We start from the raw sequence: 16360 nt of genomic DNA on the forward strand, positions 1-16360 counted from the left end.
GAAGGGCACTGTCTTTTGATTGAAATGTTAAACCAGATGTTAAATCAAGGTTGTGTCTTTCATGTGATCCCATGAAACTATTCAAAGAAGATCAGGCAGTTCTCCAAGTGTCCTGGCCAACATGTATCCATCAATCAATACCACCAAAAACAGATTAATTGGTTATTTATCTCACTGTGGATCTTTGTAGTGCACAAATAAGCTGTTACATTGGCCTGTGTAATAAGTTACTATGCTTCAAAACAATGTTTCATTGATTGTGTGGTTTGGGATGCTTGAGGGTGTGAAAGGCACAATATAAGTGTAATTTCTTCTTTCTTTATATGGATTAAATTAGCAATGTTATAATTGTAAGAGTAAAGAAATTTAATTTGAGGTGGATTACTGGGGAATGGTATGGCTTTATTATGTATTTGATGTAATAACCATTAGAGACTGGAAAGATTTCAGAGTGCAGATTAATTCTCTGGTGAAATTAATATGTGAGGTAAAGGAATTAACTAGAAAACTGACCAGCTCCCAATGGCTCAATTGATGAAAACTTTGCCCTCAATGGAATAGAACTACGCAGGCAAGGAAGGTCCCAGGTTAAATCCCCAGTCTGTCGTGACTTACCTGCTGAAGGGGCAGTAGTGTGTTACAATTAACATTAACAGTCCTGGGCTAGGGAGTGGAAAAATCAGCGAGAGAGTTCTGTGTGTGTGTGTGTGTGTGTGTGTGTGTGTGTGTGTGTGTGTGTGAGAGAGAGAAAGTGAAAACTAGATTGAGTTAGCTTGTTGACACCGTTTTACACTTGAAGAATGCCTCTTGGATGAGAGGGCTCTCAGGATCCTTGGGATTGTACCCCAGGATGAATCAGCACCTTCATAAGTGGAGAGGAGAAAATGTGAAAAGAGAAAAAGTTATATCGTGAATCGAGCATGATCAAACAAAATCTTCATTATTGAGTTTCTGAAGTATTCACATAAACCTTGGTTTTTATATAAAGGGAGTTTCTGCACCTGCAAGACAGACAGCAATATAAAAACAAAAAGAGAGGGGCAGGCTACAGTAAGTGTCAGATCTGCTGATTACAATGCCAGAGCAAGTTCTCAATCAACTCCTGGAGATGCCTTTTTGGTGCATCTGCTCACATATAATAGAACCGTATTAAACAGTCTGGACACCAAGAAATCAAGTGGCCTGACTTCTGGGAAATTAGGGTTTTTAAAGTTATTGATAAAATATTAATTGTATGTTGTCATTCTCTTAGCAACAATTAAATAATTGTTGGCTTTTTTCAGATCATTAGGAGCCTTGGCTCAATTTGAGTCATGCATAGTATTGTAACCAGCAGAGAATAATACATGATCTGAGAGCTGGCACCAATACAGTGCTGCAGGCTGTTGGCAGATTCAACACACCTGTGTTGAAAGTGTAGGAAAATATTGAAATATAAGACATATTTGTAAAATAAATGACTCCCTTATTCCCTTACCATCAATAGATCTAACCAGTGTTAGAATTATTTAATATGGGGGAGAAAATGCATCTTATACGAAGAATAATTGGCGCTGATTATCTTGTGTGTTTTATTGCAGTCATAATCAACGGACATCATCGTTCAGGCACCCAGTGACTGGGCAGATTTCCCCAGAAAATACCGAATACGTCCTGAAAGAGCAGTAAGTATTATGGAGCATTGGAGAGTGCGACAGCTACGACTTTGGAATGTTATTTTAATCATGCATTAAGTATCTTAACTGGATCTAGTTATCATGTAAATTAAATGCTATTAGTTTGTTTGTAATTACTTCCAATTAACAATGACCAGTTAACATGTATTTAAAGTTGTTAGTCTTTTGTTTTTGTTGAAGTTCTAATTTAAAAGGGTATGTCAGGGTGATCAAAGGAACCTCACAATAGTTAACAGTATTGTCCAAGGGCTCCACCGGTCAAGCCATATACACCAAGGTGATTCCAGGTATGATTCCTGATTGGCCTTGAATTTGCTGATCTCAGCTGGGTCAGCAGTAGGGTTCTGCAATTAGCCTCAATCCAATTGATCAGAGAGGAAAAAAAATCAAACTGAGCTTCACTCCTGACGCTATCTATGTATGGATGTAGCTTTTCGGTGAGGGCAGATTGGGCTATGATGCCCATAGAGCCATACTTCATTAAGGAGTTGATTCTTTAGGGGGAGGGAGAGAGTGAGAAATTTGGAGGTGGAAAATTGTGCATGTGACATTTTCATCCCAGTACATTGAATTGAATGGATTGTCAATCTTCTCAATGATGATGTGTTAAGAACCACTAGAGGCATTGGGCAGGATTTTAAAAGGAAAAAGCAGGTGGGGCAGTCAAAATCGCTGTTTTTGGGAGCGGGCAGACATCCCGGCTGGAATCCGCACATTTTTGAATGAGACTCGGGCAAATATGCGCACATCAGTCACCAGGAAATCCCACCCCCACTTAAATCTGGTGGGCTGATTACTAAAGGGGCAAATGTACCTTATTGAGGTACTTAAGGTAGTTTATTTTTTGTGTATTGGATGCTTAAAAGATTTTAACATTACCTGCGCAGCTTTCCCACGGCTTCCGATTCACGCCTGATGAAACAAGGCGGGAAGGGCCGGATCAAAGAAAAATAGACTAACTGGATTAAATAAAATTACATTTCCCATTGTAAAAAAAAAAGTAAATAAACATACCTTAAAAACGATGTTGCCCAAACCCCCCCCCGATCTCCGATGTCTCCACTCTGATATTTCCTCCGGATATCTCGGATTGGCTGCCAACAGGAGCTGACAATTGTAAACAATTTTACAACACCAAGTTATAGTCCAACAAATTTATTTTAAATTCCACAAGCTTTCGGAGGCTTCCTCCTTCGACAGGTGAACGGTGTGGAACGGTATTTCCATTCCGTTTACCTGAGGAAGGAGGAAGCCTCTGAAAGCTTGTGGAATTTAAAATAAATTTGTTGGACTATAACTTGGTGTTGTAAAATTGTTTACAATTGTCAACCCCAGTCCATCACCGGCATCTCCACAACAGGAGCTGCGCATCAGGCTGGCTGCCAGGCACAAAATCCAGAGGAGGCTTTGATTGGCTCATTAGCCTACTTCCCTTCTGCATTTCGCACCCGTAAAGCACCACCACAACCACCACCCCTCCTCCCGGACTCTTCCTGCTGGCATATTAAAATCCTGCCCACTTTCTGCAGGGATTACAATGGAAAGGTTATTTTTTTTTTCTCCAGCTGCTTTTTCCTTGTGTTCTTGGACTTCAGAGTGATAAATTAACCAGTGAAACTAAAGAAAGAACTTGCACTTAGATTGTGCCTTTCACGTTCTCAGGATGTTCCAAAGTGCTTCATAATTATAGTCAGCGAAATGCACTTCTCAGACTTTTTGAAATGCAGCCACTGCGGTTAGATGGGCAAATACAGCTGCGAATCTGTGCACAGCAAGATCCCACAAGCAGCAAATGAGATGAATGAGCAGTTGATCGTACTTTGGTGGTTGAGGGAGGAATGTTGGCCAGGCCACCGAGAGAACATCCTGCTCCCTTCACATAGTGCCTTTTCTGTCTACCTGAGCAGACGGATGAGTCTTGGTTTAATGTCTCAGGCAAAAGATGGGACCTCCGACATTGCTGCAGTCTTTGAGTGCTATACTGAATTGTCAGTCCAGATTATGTGCTGAAGTCCTGCAGCAGGAATTGAACACATAGCTTCCTGACTTGGGGGTGAGAGGACTACCAAACTGATACTTGGTTCAGTTGATAGCAAAACCAACTCAGTTGATAACTTAACCAGAGGTAGCTGCTTTAAGAACATGATGCAGGTATCTGTGCTTTGGAGGGAGGCAGAGGAAGAATGAGAGAGAGAAAGGTGGAGAGAGAAACTGGTGTCTTGATGGCAATTGTTTGTATTGGTTTCTTTATCACCTGACACAGGCTAAGTCGAGCAGCTATGTCTTTCAGGACTTGGCCAGTTGTCAGTGGTATGTTTTAGCCACTCTCGATGGTGGACATTGAAATCCAACCCAGAGTACAATCTAAATCCTTGGTTCCCTCAGTGCTTCCTCCAAGTGATGGTCAAAGTGGAGATGTACTTATTTGTCAGTTGAGGGGGAGGCGGTAGGTGGTGATTAGGAGAAGGTTTCCTTGTCTGAACTGAAGCCATGAGACTTTATGGGGTCCACAGTCAACGTTGAGGACTCCCATGGCCAAACCCACCTGACTGTAAAGCACTGTGCCCCACTGCTGGTGGAGCTGAAGCTATCCTGCCGGTGGGATAGGGAATTCTCAGGGATGTTGATGGAGGAGTCTAGGATGGTGCCTTTTATGATTCTGTGAATATGATTATATTGACTAATCAGTGGGACAGCTTTCTAAACTTGGGCATCAGTCACCAGATGTTAATGAGGAGAACTTTGTAGGTTCAACTGGGCTGGGATTAACTGAGTCTTGTCCAGATCTGATACCTGATGATAGGTCCTTCTCATATTTCTCTTATGTTGGTATTATGTACCCCTTCAGAAGGCATTAAAAGTCAACCACGTATTGTGGGATTGGAGTCACATGTAGCCCAGACTCAGGAGGGGTGGCAGATTCATTAGTGAAGCATTCGTAATAATCTGACCGCTTCAGTAGTCACTTTTTTTGGTGCCAGCTCACAAATGAGCAGATTTATTGAATTCAATTTGTCATGGTGAGATTTGAATTCACAGTTGGGGTTGCTAGTCCAGTACTATAACTACTTTAGTACCATATCTGATAGCATCATCTGTGTAATCCAGATCAACTATGAGGCTGACTTCCCTCTAAGGTACTCAAGTGACGAGTCAGTATAGGCCAAAATGCACTCTCTGCAATTGCTTAACCATTCTGCCTCATCCATCTCCCAGACAGGGTAAGAGGTGGCATGGCAGAAGAATGTCAGAAGGGAGTTCCAAAGGGCAGGAACTTAGTGACTGAAGGAGGAGCCACCGAGGGAACAACATAAAAGCAGGGAACAAGGAACATCCTTATGTACTAGGAAAGGTTTCTAAACTTTTAGGAGTAAAATGCTTTTTGCAGCGAACTGCCAGTAAAAACTTAAAAGCTACAAAAGATGCGGTGTGGAGAATTACACTGAAAACTCCCTGTACAACATTTCTAGTCTTATCTGCCCCTCTGGTGCTTGGCCCACGTAGGTTTTCTTTTATGTTTGAGTCTAGACGGTGAAGACCTGAAGGCTACTCTACCACAGGGCATCACAGCTGACCCTGAACGTGTTCTGACCTGATATTAGCAATTGTACTTTTTCCAGCAGGGGTCTGTGAGCAGCAGTGATGATTGGAACCCTTGCCGATTTCTCTCTCCCACACCCCCAGAGCGGCTGAAGCCAATCTTTGTCCCAACCACAGCTGTGGCTCAAATCAGCTCACTGATCAGACTGGGGATTGAACTCAGGCCCTTCCTGATCTGTACAGCTGAGTTGCACACTAGGCAATGGATTTGCCAACAACCACCACGGAGGCTGGAAGTTTGTTTGTTGTATGCAGAACTAAAGAAGCGATTTAAATCATTGTTGACCACCATTCCTGGGGATTGCAATAGGTTGAGCAATTTGTGTGTCTTGCCCATTGGTAGCCTAGTCCAGTTTTTCCAACTACCACCCCCAGCTATCAACTATCAACATCAAATGTATTCATTACAGTAATCTCTGGTTGTAAACTGTTGTTGTGCCATGTTTCCTGGTATTGCAACTACTGGCCTTTACAGTATTGCACAAGCCAAATCCGAAGCAATCCTACATTGTTTTCTCTCACCACTTAAAAATTTAGTTATAACAGGAACCTGCATTTAATTATAAATGAATTGCCCACAAGGCAATAATTAAGTGCTTGAGAGACATTTTCATTGTATATATACAGACATCTAGTAATCAGATTCTTTTTATTGGTTTAAAAAGAAAGCCATAGAATAAGCGAGTCCCACTTGAATTCATGTCTTATGTACTGTAGTGATAGTATTTGTGTTTTGATAGTTGTTAAACTGTCAATGCTCATTTTATATGAAAACTAAATTAGGATTATCCCTCTACCTATCACCTGCCTTCCGGACAAGGTTTGACTCCATCCACAAGGAATTTAGTAAGTTCATATATTTGTAGCAGCTAGACTATTCCTGATACTTAATCTCAGGTTGCAGAAGACTTTTTAAAACCAGTCTTTGTGCTTCTTTATTGTATTTCATAATTCTGTCTCACTTTATCTAGTGGAAGGTGGCTGATTAGCTGGAACAGTCAACATTTGCTAATGAATTGGGAGCTAACCAACAGATGTTACTTCCACCCCCCCCCTCCCAAATTTCTCTCATTTTCTTCCCTATTTTCCTAAAAGTGGTGACTCGTGCTTCTGCGGGCATCTGGAAATCTTTAATACTTTTACCTGGGGACTTCCTATGTGAGTCAAGACATGAGCATCAGCGGCTTATTTGACTACAAGCCAGAGGTGGGGGTGCGCAGCAACTGTGCCTGATCCTGTATTTGCTGTTTCTCCAATAGAGGTCAGTTGAAAGCAATCAGGAGCTTGAAGCCTGCATAGTTTGTTATCCATTATTAGCTCAGGGGACACTAACTTTAATTCTATTGCCTGTGTCCCCAACAACCTTCCCTCTTATTACCCCAGCTGAGATCAGCTAACTCAACCAGGGCTTTAACTCTGAACCTTTCGGCTCTTTACGGCATATTGAGCCACTGAGCCAGTTGGTTGTTTTCCTCTGCACCAGATTGTGTTACTATTTGAAAGTCTTCTTTGTTATTGTCAGTTGCTATTTCAAGACTTTTATTTCAACTTGTGTTTCACTGTGGCTCATGGCTGTTGTTAAATCAATAAAAGATAACACACAGAGCAGTATTGATATGTATCAGTACTCTCGATCAGCTATATCTGGTCTGCCTCTGTTTTGAGCACTCTTGCTGGTCAGAATTGACCATTTGAGTCTCTTCAGCTGACCAGAGTGTTGCACTTAGGTCTAAAACAGGTTGCTCATTTCAAAACAGGTGGTAAAATGGCTTAGTCAAGTGCAATTTTTTTCAATCTCTTGATGTATTTAAAAAAATATATACATATGTTATCTTCGGATTGTTTTTTTGTTTCATAAATTAAGCTCAAAGCTTCAAATTTTACAAACCTGAGCCTGGAAAAAAATCACCGTAATTTGTTGAATAATAAAAATATTTGCTAATATATGAATGGAAAAAAGCTTCTGCAGTCACATTCATGTTTTTATTTTGGCCTGTTGGCTCAATACACAACAGCAGAAAATTCAAAGCTGACAACTGCACCATTTATCTTTCATGATCAGTTTTGATCCTTGGTAACATTTTATAACCAGCATTTCTCAGAACTGTCTGACTTCATGTAGAAATCTGATGTTGCCATTTTCCTAGCATTGTTTGACATGTTGACCTGTACCCAGTGAAAATACGAATCTAGCAGAAAGTTTTGATATGTAGTGAAGCATGTCTAAGCAGGTTTTTACTGAGATAATTTAATATTTAAATGGGTTTCCAATTGACCTAAAAATTAATTGGCTTCAAGACATGTATGCTAGTGGTCCCAGTGAGCTTGACTTGGATCATCCTGAATATTGCTGTAATTTATTGGCATAAGTTTTTAAAATTAATTGCCAGTCATTTCATCTGCCCTTGGTTCGCCTGGAAACTGGCAATATTGTCATGTTGGGGAATTTTCCTGGGTAATGTATGTTCCTGAAACATACATTGTCTCAAAACTATGCAGCGATTGGCACTGGGGAAAACCACATTATAGCAGATGATATCTATTCTATCTGAATGTATAAACCCAACCCACAAGCATTTATCTGCTCAAAATTTAAATATTTTGAGATAATTGTGTCATCAAGTTACGCATTAAGTCCTAAAGCAGTTATTGTCCCATGCAGTGATTCCTGCTTCAAGTGTTTCTTCCATAGGACATAATGGTATTGAACTGCAAGTCAAGAGTTAAATGGTGACGGTGGTTGGAGGTTCTGGAGTTCTTGCTTGATTTACTTTTCAGGAGCAGGAAGCATTTATGCTGAATTTTGGATGAGGTGGAATGCATGATTGAATATATTAAACATGGTCTGTGTAAGGTATGGACTACATGAGCAGAATGGCTTTTACCTGTGCTATGCTTTGTGTTGTATGGATGTAGCTTCATTGGCAGATTGAATGGATAGGATGCTTGTGCACAAGGTTGTTATTACAGCTCTTTCCCACTGACCACTGGGAAGTGGGTTCAAATCCAATCCACATGGACGTGATGAAATTTTCTTCTCTGTTTTCTTTAAAGGTCTATGCGTACTGAATTTGGCCAGTTTCTCAGACCCACAGCACAGACTATATCCCTAATTTGGTCACTAACCGACAAGCTCACTCAGACAGGCACAAAGATGGCTGGTGCAGGAAATTGAAAATATCGCACCGTTGTACCCCCGGAGGCTAAGGTTAAGGGGTTGGTTAAATGCAGAGTAAAGCTCCCTCTACTTTTCCCAACAATGTTGAATCTGATCTGAGAATGCTTGATGCTGACAGTAGGTGCCTGAAATGGAGCAGGCTTCTATTTACCCACTGCCAACATCCCTTACCTTGAATACAAAATTCACCCAAATAAATTTGAAGGAAGCTAACTGTCTGTATTATTTCAGCTTGTCTTTTATTACAACACAATACTGATTTAATAATAGCCAGAGTAGAGGAGGACTGGAACTGACCACAGTACAGACAAGTCTGTCGTCCTGTCCTGTCCTCAATGAGACATTTGTATTATGGTGAAAATGCTTCATACAGAAACTCCAGGTTCCATTAGAACGATCTTATTCCCTGAACTGAAATCCAACCAAACAACATGGAGAAAAGCCAAGGAAAGTGGATGTACTTTATATATCTGACTTTATAAGGTGCAGGGATTCTATGAGTGCTTCTATTCCTGGTTTGTGATTAACCACAAACAATGGTTCTGCAAGTAAGAACCTGAACAGTGAAGAAAAACTTGGGACTACACTGTAACCAACCAAGTTTTCAACATGCCATTTTAGATTACCTTGAGTTTTTATGCCAACTCTTCTTTACTTCTTATCTGCTAAATTCCAGCCAGCCAACTCAATATTTAAGAATACTTGGTATGGGTGAGTGAAGAACAATAAGCAATGTTAACATAGACATGCAGTATGATAAAGAATTATTATTGTCCTGTGTGTCACCTCCTTGAGCAGTTTCTTTTTCAAAGTCAGAAAGGACAGAGAGGAGGGACAATTGGATATGGAATTGACTCATCTGAAAGAATGGAAGCTGAGCTTGTTCTTTGCCTCAAATCTTGTTCACTGAAATCCTGTCAGTTTGCATCCTTTAATCAATGATCCTCTTCCTTTCCTTTGCACTGGATATAAACAGTCTCCCTTTCTCTGACACCAGAAGTGGCCAGTTACTCTCTTCATTCCTCCAGTACTGTGTGACCATTCCAGAGTGTGTGGAGAAGTGAGGATTGCAGACTGATTTCCCACAGCAGTGGGGCATCTGATAAAGATCTAATCATAGTTGCTGCCAGCAGAAATGGTGTCTCTTTATTTTCCATATCTGGACAAGTAGTAATTTGTAAATTACTACTAAATTTGTAAATTACTACTAAATTTGTAAATTTGTAAAGTAATTTGTAAATTACTTCTAAAGCTTTCCGTAAACTTGTATAAACAAATAAAAATGACTGACAAAGTTGGGAGTAGGCACATTTATTTCTTTCCCTACTAATAATAAACTCCCAGAGGTTTAATTTCATCTGATAGCATCCTGGTTACTGGATTCACATAAAATTCCTTTGTGTGCTATTTTATCATATGCTTATTCTAAATTGGTTAGCACCTACTTTAAAATGATGCAGGAAGAAATTTTATGGGAACTTAAAAACTCTTTGTGAATTTCCTGACATCCATCCAAAATATATGCTTTACTAGTTTAAGCCCATGTTCCCTTGAACAACTCTTGCAATTTGACTTCAAACTAATGTTCTGGATTTACCCTTTACAACTCCTTAACTATCATTTATATTCTATAAGATCACATCTCAGATGCCCCCTTTCAGGCTGAAATTTCCAGGTTTTTCCAGTCTTTCCCCATAGTGCAGACCTTTGATACTTGGGATCAACTTTGTGCTTGTCTCTGCACTGCCTCTAGCATTTGAATGTTCCCCTCCCCCCATATCTTGGCAACCAGAACTATATGCAGTACTCAAGATGTAGTCTGACCAGGGTACTGTACAGGTTTGATCACAACTTTCTCGTGTATTCTTCTGTTTTGATTATGTATTCAATATTCTATTGGCTTTTGCTAGTAGGTTGTCAAATACTGAGGTGAATAACTTGTGACCGTCAAGTTCCTAATTCATTTTGATGTGAGGAATGAGGAGAGTGGAAGAGGTGACATTGGGCACCGATTGCACCTTGTACAAGTATCACAGTACAAAGTGGCACTGATAGTATTTGTGGAGATGCCTACAGCCTCATCCTCCCAGATTAAGGAGAACAGTATGCAGAAGACAGTATAAATGGAGAAAAAATACTATGGTTTCCCTCATGACTTAGTGATTAAAGGTACAAAGTGGTGTGTTGTGGTATTGTAGTGGGCCATAGCCACAGTGCCACACAGAAAGGTCAATGGTTCAATTCCTGACTCTGCTGACAGTTGAAGCAGTGGGAATTCTCCGATTTTCTCATTGTCTTTAGGTTAGGAAGAAAAAAATTGGTCAGAATTCCAGCTATGATACTCATATAGCCAAATAAAATACCAGTACTCGATGGTAAACGTATGAAGAATGGGCAGTTTGATGTGGTAATGAGGGCAGTTGATACCATGGAATTGTGTCCCAGCATAATTAACTGCTGTCAAATGAAGAGGGGAGAAAATTAGGGAAAAATATATTCTACCAACAAATTTGCCAAATTATGAAAACTAAAAGATTTTGGTGCTGGCAAAGTTTTAGACTGTATTGACCTTTTCTAAGTCTATATACCTTTGTGTTCCTATGTTATAATCGCAGCTTGTCAGGTGTTTTGACCTTGATATTTTGTCTGAGCCTGGGTCTCAAGAGAATAACTACATATCCTGCTCTCCTGCATTTATGCAGCAAAGTGAGCTACCAGTTCTCCCATTTGTTGTAAAGACAGCTCCAAACAAAAACATATTTTGCTTCATTAATTCAAGTGTTCGAGTAACAATGGGAGCCTGTTTTCACAACTACATTACATTACACAGTATAAGTTGTATAAACCAGGACAAGTACCTAAATGAAACACATGATTATGTGCATAGAAGCAGTGTGAACTTCTGAATATTGCACATGGTGAATGTTTTAAACTCTATGTGCAAAACTGATCTGATTCTGAGTTGGTCCAGTGTGCTTGCAACATGACACGCAATAATATTGTAATGTAAGCGTGCTAATATCCTGATCCAGCTCACTGCATTTGTAAGGGGTGCTCTGAGTACTTGTACAAGATATGGAGATCCAGGAAAAACTGGGTCTCTGTAATAACTGACTCCACACCAGCTGGTAGATTTACATTGGTAATGGGGTTGACTATGCAGGAATCTTGTCGGGAGTTGGTGACACCAGTACAAATGTGTCCATAATCTCAATAGGGCGTTCATTTAGACTTTCTCTGTGTGCTGTAGTTTTTTAATGCCCTTTGATAGCTGTTCAATTTGAACATTAAAAAGACTGATTAGATTTGCTACTGATAGATTTGATTGGGCTGGTAATTGGATTCTGTGGATTTAATGCCTGAATATGCTTCCATAAAGCACCTTGGAATATTTCTTCTATGTTATAAAGCATTGCTACATAAATGCAAGTTGTTGTTGTAACACTTATTTTTAGGAACTTCTGAGCTACCAATTCTCCCATTCCTAGTAAAGACAGCTCCAAACAAGCCATATTTTGCTTCATTAATTCAAGTGTTTGGCTACTTTACATTACACCATCTAAGTGGTATGTATCAGAACAAGTACCAATTCAGAACGGTTCAAATTAACTTTTTATCTGATTAGCCTTTACTTAACTTATCAGAAGTGATATGCCAAACTATTTTGAATAAAATGTTATTTTTAATTCTCTGTCTCCTCTCCAAGGTCACACCATGTTGCATACTATTCTCTTAACCCCATCCAAGAGCAGTATGGAAATGAACTCTTCCAGGGCCTCAGCAAGTATAAAATATTAATTGATGTAGATAATGTAAACCAAGATATTACTTCAAATTAATCCAGGAAAGAAGGACTAGAGGACATAATTTCATATCGGTTAGAAGAAAAATTAAAGTAGATATTAGGAAGAACTCTTAGAATGGTTTTGAGTATCCAGAGTGATAAATGTTTGGGATAAGCTATCAGGCATGGTATTGGAGACAAACATTTGGGATGTTCAAAATGCAGCTGGATACTAAAATAGGTGAGTTTGAGTAGTAGAGGGATAAACTTCAATGGGCTGAATGGCCTCTTCTTATCCTTGACTTTTTTCATGTTCTTGTATTCTCTGTGACAAGCTGGCAGCAGTCCACTCACTCCCTCACTGTGTTGGAAAGCGCCTGGCTTCACTCAGCACCTCCCAAAGATGATACAACAGAGAGGTCAGGGACTTGGCATTTGGAGAATCATAGACACGAACCTGCAAGGAAACATTTCAGACTTCCAACACCACTCTAGCTTCATAGATTAGTTAGCAGAAAGCTTACTAGGCTTCAAGATGTTTTTTTGCTTGCTTTTATGGCTTGGTTTTTATTGCTGCAAGGCCAGTTTGCTAACATAAGCCTTCTCACACAATTGTTGGTCAGTAGCAGTTAATGATGAATTCAAGATTGACTGTAGGCTTTGGACCAATTCCGATTTTAGTGGCTTCCATTTTTCTGGGTATGCAGAATCAAGACTGGCATTTAAAATAAGTCCAAAGGAGGTAAGTAATCCCAGAGTTTTGTGGTCTTGGAATAAAATGGAGTAGGAGACCGAGCTTTGATTTCAACATGGTGAGACTGCAGGGAGGGGAAAGAGTGTATGTGAACTTGGAGTGTAGGTGAAAATGAGAGGAAAATTCTGAGGTACGTCATGAAACAGATGGTTAATGCTGACTTTGCTGAAGTGTCTGAGCCGCTTGTGGGATGCTTTAATGCAAAATAAATGTCTTGTTTTTGCAGAAGGATCTGCTTTGTTACTCTGTTTTTTCTATCAGCTTCACGTGTTTAATATTTTATTCGGATGCAAAAGGTTTGATATTGTAAGTGGTGACCATATTTTCTGCACACATTCCACAAACTTGAGTCTGTGGAGTGCCATTTACTTCTGTTGATTTCAGCAGTACAGGCTCGTAAAAATATTTTGTTCAACGGCATGTAAAACTTGGAAGTAATTGAGTGTGATGTTTCTTACTTTTTAGACCAAATATCCACATGTCCAAGCAACAGACAGACCAAAGGCCGCAAAGTATGGTCAGTGAGACCTCCACAGCAGTAACTACATCCACGGTGGACACTGCTCCAGGTTCAAAGGTGAGGTTAAGAGCTGTTCTCTCCATATATTGTGATGTATAAACCGAATTGTAAGTCTACTCCCACTGTGATTTTCAGCAACCTTAATTATTTTGGGACTAAAATATGTAAATGAACAGTATTATAGTATCTGTCCAATAACCCCCGTTGGAAGTGCACATGTGCGTATGTTGGGCGACAACAGGATCAGCCGTGATCTTATTGAATGGTGGAGCAGGCGGAGTATGGTCTACTCCTGCTTCTATTTCTTATGTTTATGTTTTTATGTTACCTCGCTTGCTGCGATCAAACAAATTGCTGATAATCTTTGTCTAGGCCAGTGGTTTTCATTTTTTTCTGTGTGAGGGACCCACCTCAAGTGTTTATACACTAAATAACCCCATTTCCTAACTCCTGAAAGACATTATTAACTAACCAAAAAAAAACCAGTGGTACATTGCACAATATACATTTATTAGTGGATGTATGCAACAACAGCACTGATGTGCGAATAGTGAACAAAAGCAGGAAAATACAGAAGTGTGATAGACGGACAGAAATCTGGTCTTGTGGTTCCCCGCATAGATTTTCTATGGTTGGGGGAAGGCAGGTTGAAAATCTCGATTCTCGCACAGCAAGGTGTCGGTGCCTTTACGTGTTGGGGTGGGGGCGGGCTGGTGGAGAAAAGGAAAATAAAACATTTTTAAAAAGAAAAGGATACCTTTTAATCGGAGAACTTTTATAATGTTTTCCCAATAGTATTCTAATGACCAACATTTATTTCAGGGGTTAAGAAGGAATGCTTCTGTGTTAATCACCTCCCAAAATGTCTACTTTTCTGACTGAGATAGCCCACCAAATCAAAGGCTGCTTATTAGGCTTGGCTTAAGAAGTAAATAAGGCAGCATTGCTGCCTCTGAAATCATTAAAACCACCTAAGTGCTGTGGTTTGCAAAGCCAACTGCCATTTGCCTCACTGCAGGCAAGCTGAATGCTCAGACGGCCTATACAGTTCATCAGTGTGGTTTCCCACTTGCTGAGCCATATGGACCTTTCACAGATAATGGGAAAGATCCTCGGTCAGAAATGCAATTGTATGTAATCTGCGTTGCAATTTAAATGGGGTGTCTCATGATAATTAGAGGGTACAAATGACATAAAACTGCGCTCATATATTCTCTTCTTAAAAGAACTATAACTTGTGCTTGGTATTTCACAATAATACACATCATAGCCGTTTCCTCATTACCGTACTTGAATTCTCTATGAATTATGCTGTTTTTATCTTTGGTATTGACAGTTCAAAACATTGAGGAAAAGCAACTATCATTGAGATCTATCTGTATTCAGAAAATCTCAGCCTCTGTTTACTACGTTTATAGATTCTTTCCAACCAATCTCCCTATAGATGAGAGCAAAACCATGAAGAGTTGCACTCTGTGGTCTTCTGATTTTTCTCTATATTCTGAACATCATTACTGTAATCAGCAGGGAGATAGGTAACTGTGGGGCCTTTTTAAAGCATTGTAAATCTTAGTCTATAGTTTCTCTGTCACGAACGCATTCTCTCTATCACGCACGTGATCTCGTTCATTACTGACCTTCATTTTTCTGCCTGCCTGCGTGTCTGTATATCTTGTTCTTCCTCACCCCCTCTCCACCCTTTGTTATTCACTTCCTTTAGCCAGGGCCTGCAAACAGCAGACCTCTAGTACTTTTTTGGATTGCTAAAAATTCAGCAGGGTCCGATAAACCAAAACCTTTTGATGAGATTAATCTCACAATTTATCTTTACTTAAACATAGTATTTACATAGCCTTCGGAAGGGAGTGTAAACCTCAGGAACTAACTGTGCGCAATCGTTTCAGGGATTATTAATCAATAAATACTACCATGAATGAATAGACTATCTAGTGAGCTGTACCCACCAACTTGAAAAATGGGATAGTGCACTATTATGGCTTTTCAGTGCCCAAGGGGGGATCTTGATGGTAGTGATTGGAGGATATATGGGCATCTATTCCAACTGTTGATTCTTATCAGTACTCGGGGGGGCCCTGTTGGATGTCAACTTCAGCCTAGATACAGTCCTTTGGGACTGCACTACGAAGAGATGAAGGGCATTATGGTCGGTCTTCAATGACAGCCAAGTTCCAGTGCAGGTTAAGTTTCTGGCACATGAGGCATGTGTCCAAACAGTTTTTTTCATGATTCAGAACTCCTAGGCATGCAAGAAAAGGGCTTCCTCCAGCTCATGTATGAGATTCAGGACCAAGCTGGGAGGTGGATTTGTGGCGAAAGGGGAAGCAGCAGGGATGGAAGGCTTCAGGTCACTGAGTATCCTGAAAAGGAAGGCAGTCTCGTGATGGGCATGCCTCTTTGCCAAAGTCCCTCATGTGGCCCTAGACTAAATATTTGTCACTATCAGGTATGGTAGTATACAGATTATAGTACTTGATTTTCAACCCAGTAGTTGAGAGTTCAAATTCCACCATCGCAAGTTGTGAAATTGAATTCACTATATCTGGTGCTTTGTGGGCTAGCACCAGAAAAATGATTATGAAATCATTGTCAGTAACTGGTTCACTAATATCCTTCAGAGAAAGGAACCTGCCGACACCATGATTGTTTATCACATTATGTGGTTGACTTTTAATGCCCTCTGAAGTGGCCTAGAAAGCCACTCACTTGTACAAACAATTGCCAAGAAGGTGGGCAATAAATGGGGTCTTGTTGACATTGCCCATATCCTGAGAAAGAAAATGACTGTACTCCATAAGTGTAGCTTTATTGCTCAGGTGAATTGATAGTT

General features: G+C 40.1%; 1 protein-coding gene across 12 annotated transcripts in view; it reads left to right on the forward strand.

Moving 5' to 3' along the window:
• plekha7b (pleckstrin homology domain containing, family A member 7b) overlaps nt 1-16360 on the forward strand; it is a 426620-nt gene that overhangs the window by 272705 nt on the left and 137555 nt on the right. For 11 of the 12 annotated variants that reach the window (XM_067993877.1, XM_067993879.1, XM_067993880.1 and 8 more), the window contains 2 exons: nt 1581-1664; nt 13458-13569. In XM_067993877.1, the coding sequence (XP_067849978.1) occupies nt 1581-1664; nt 13458-13569 (196 nt within the window). Of the gene's footprint in view, nt 1-1580; nt 1665-12906; nt 12981-13457; nt 13570-16360 lie in introns of those variants that run through there. The other variant, XM_067993889.1, reaches the window with a different exon arrangement.

This window comes from Heptranchias perlo, chromosome 12 (assembly GCF_035084215.1).
Source record: "Heptranchias perlo isolate sHepPer1 chromosome 12, sHepPer1.hap1, whole genome shotgun sequence".
Taxonomy (NCBI): domain Eukaryota; kingdom Metazoa; phylum Chordata; class Chondrichthyes; order Hexanchiformes; family Hexanchidae; genus Heptranchias; species Heptranchias perlo.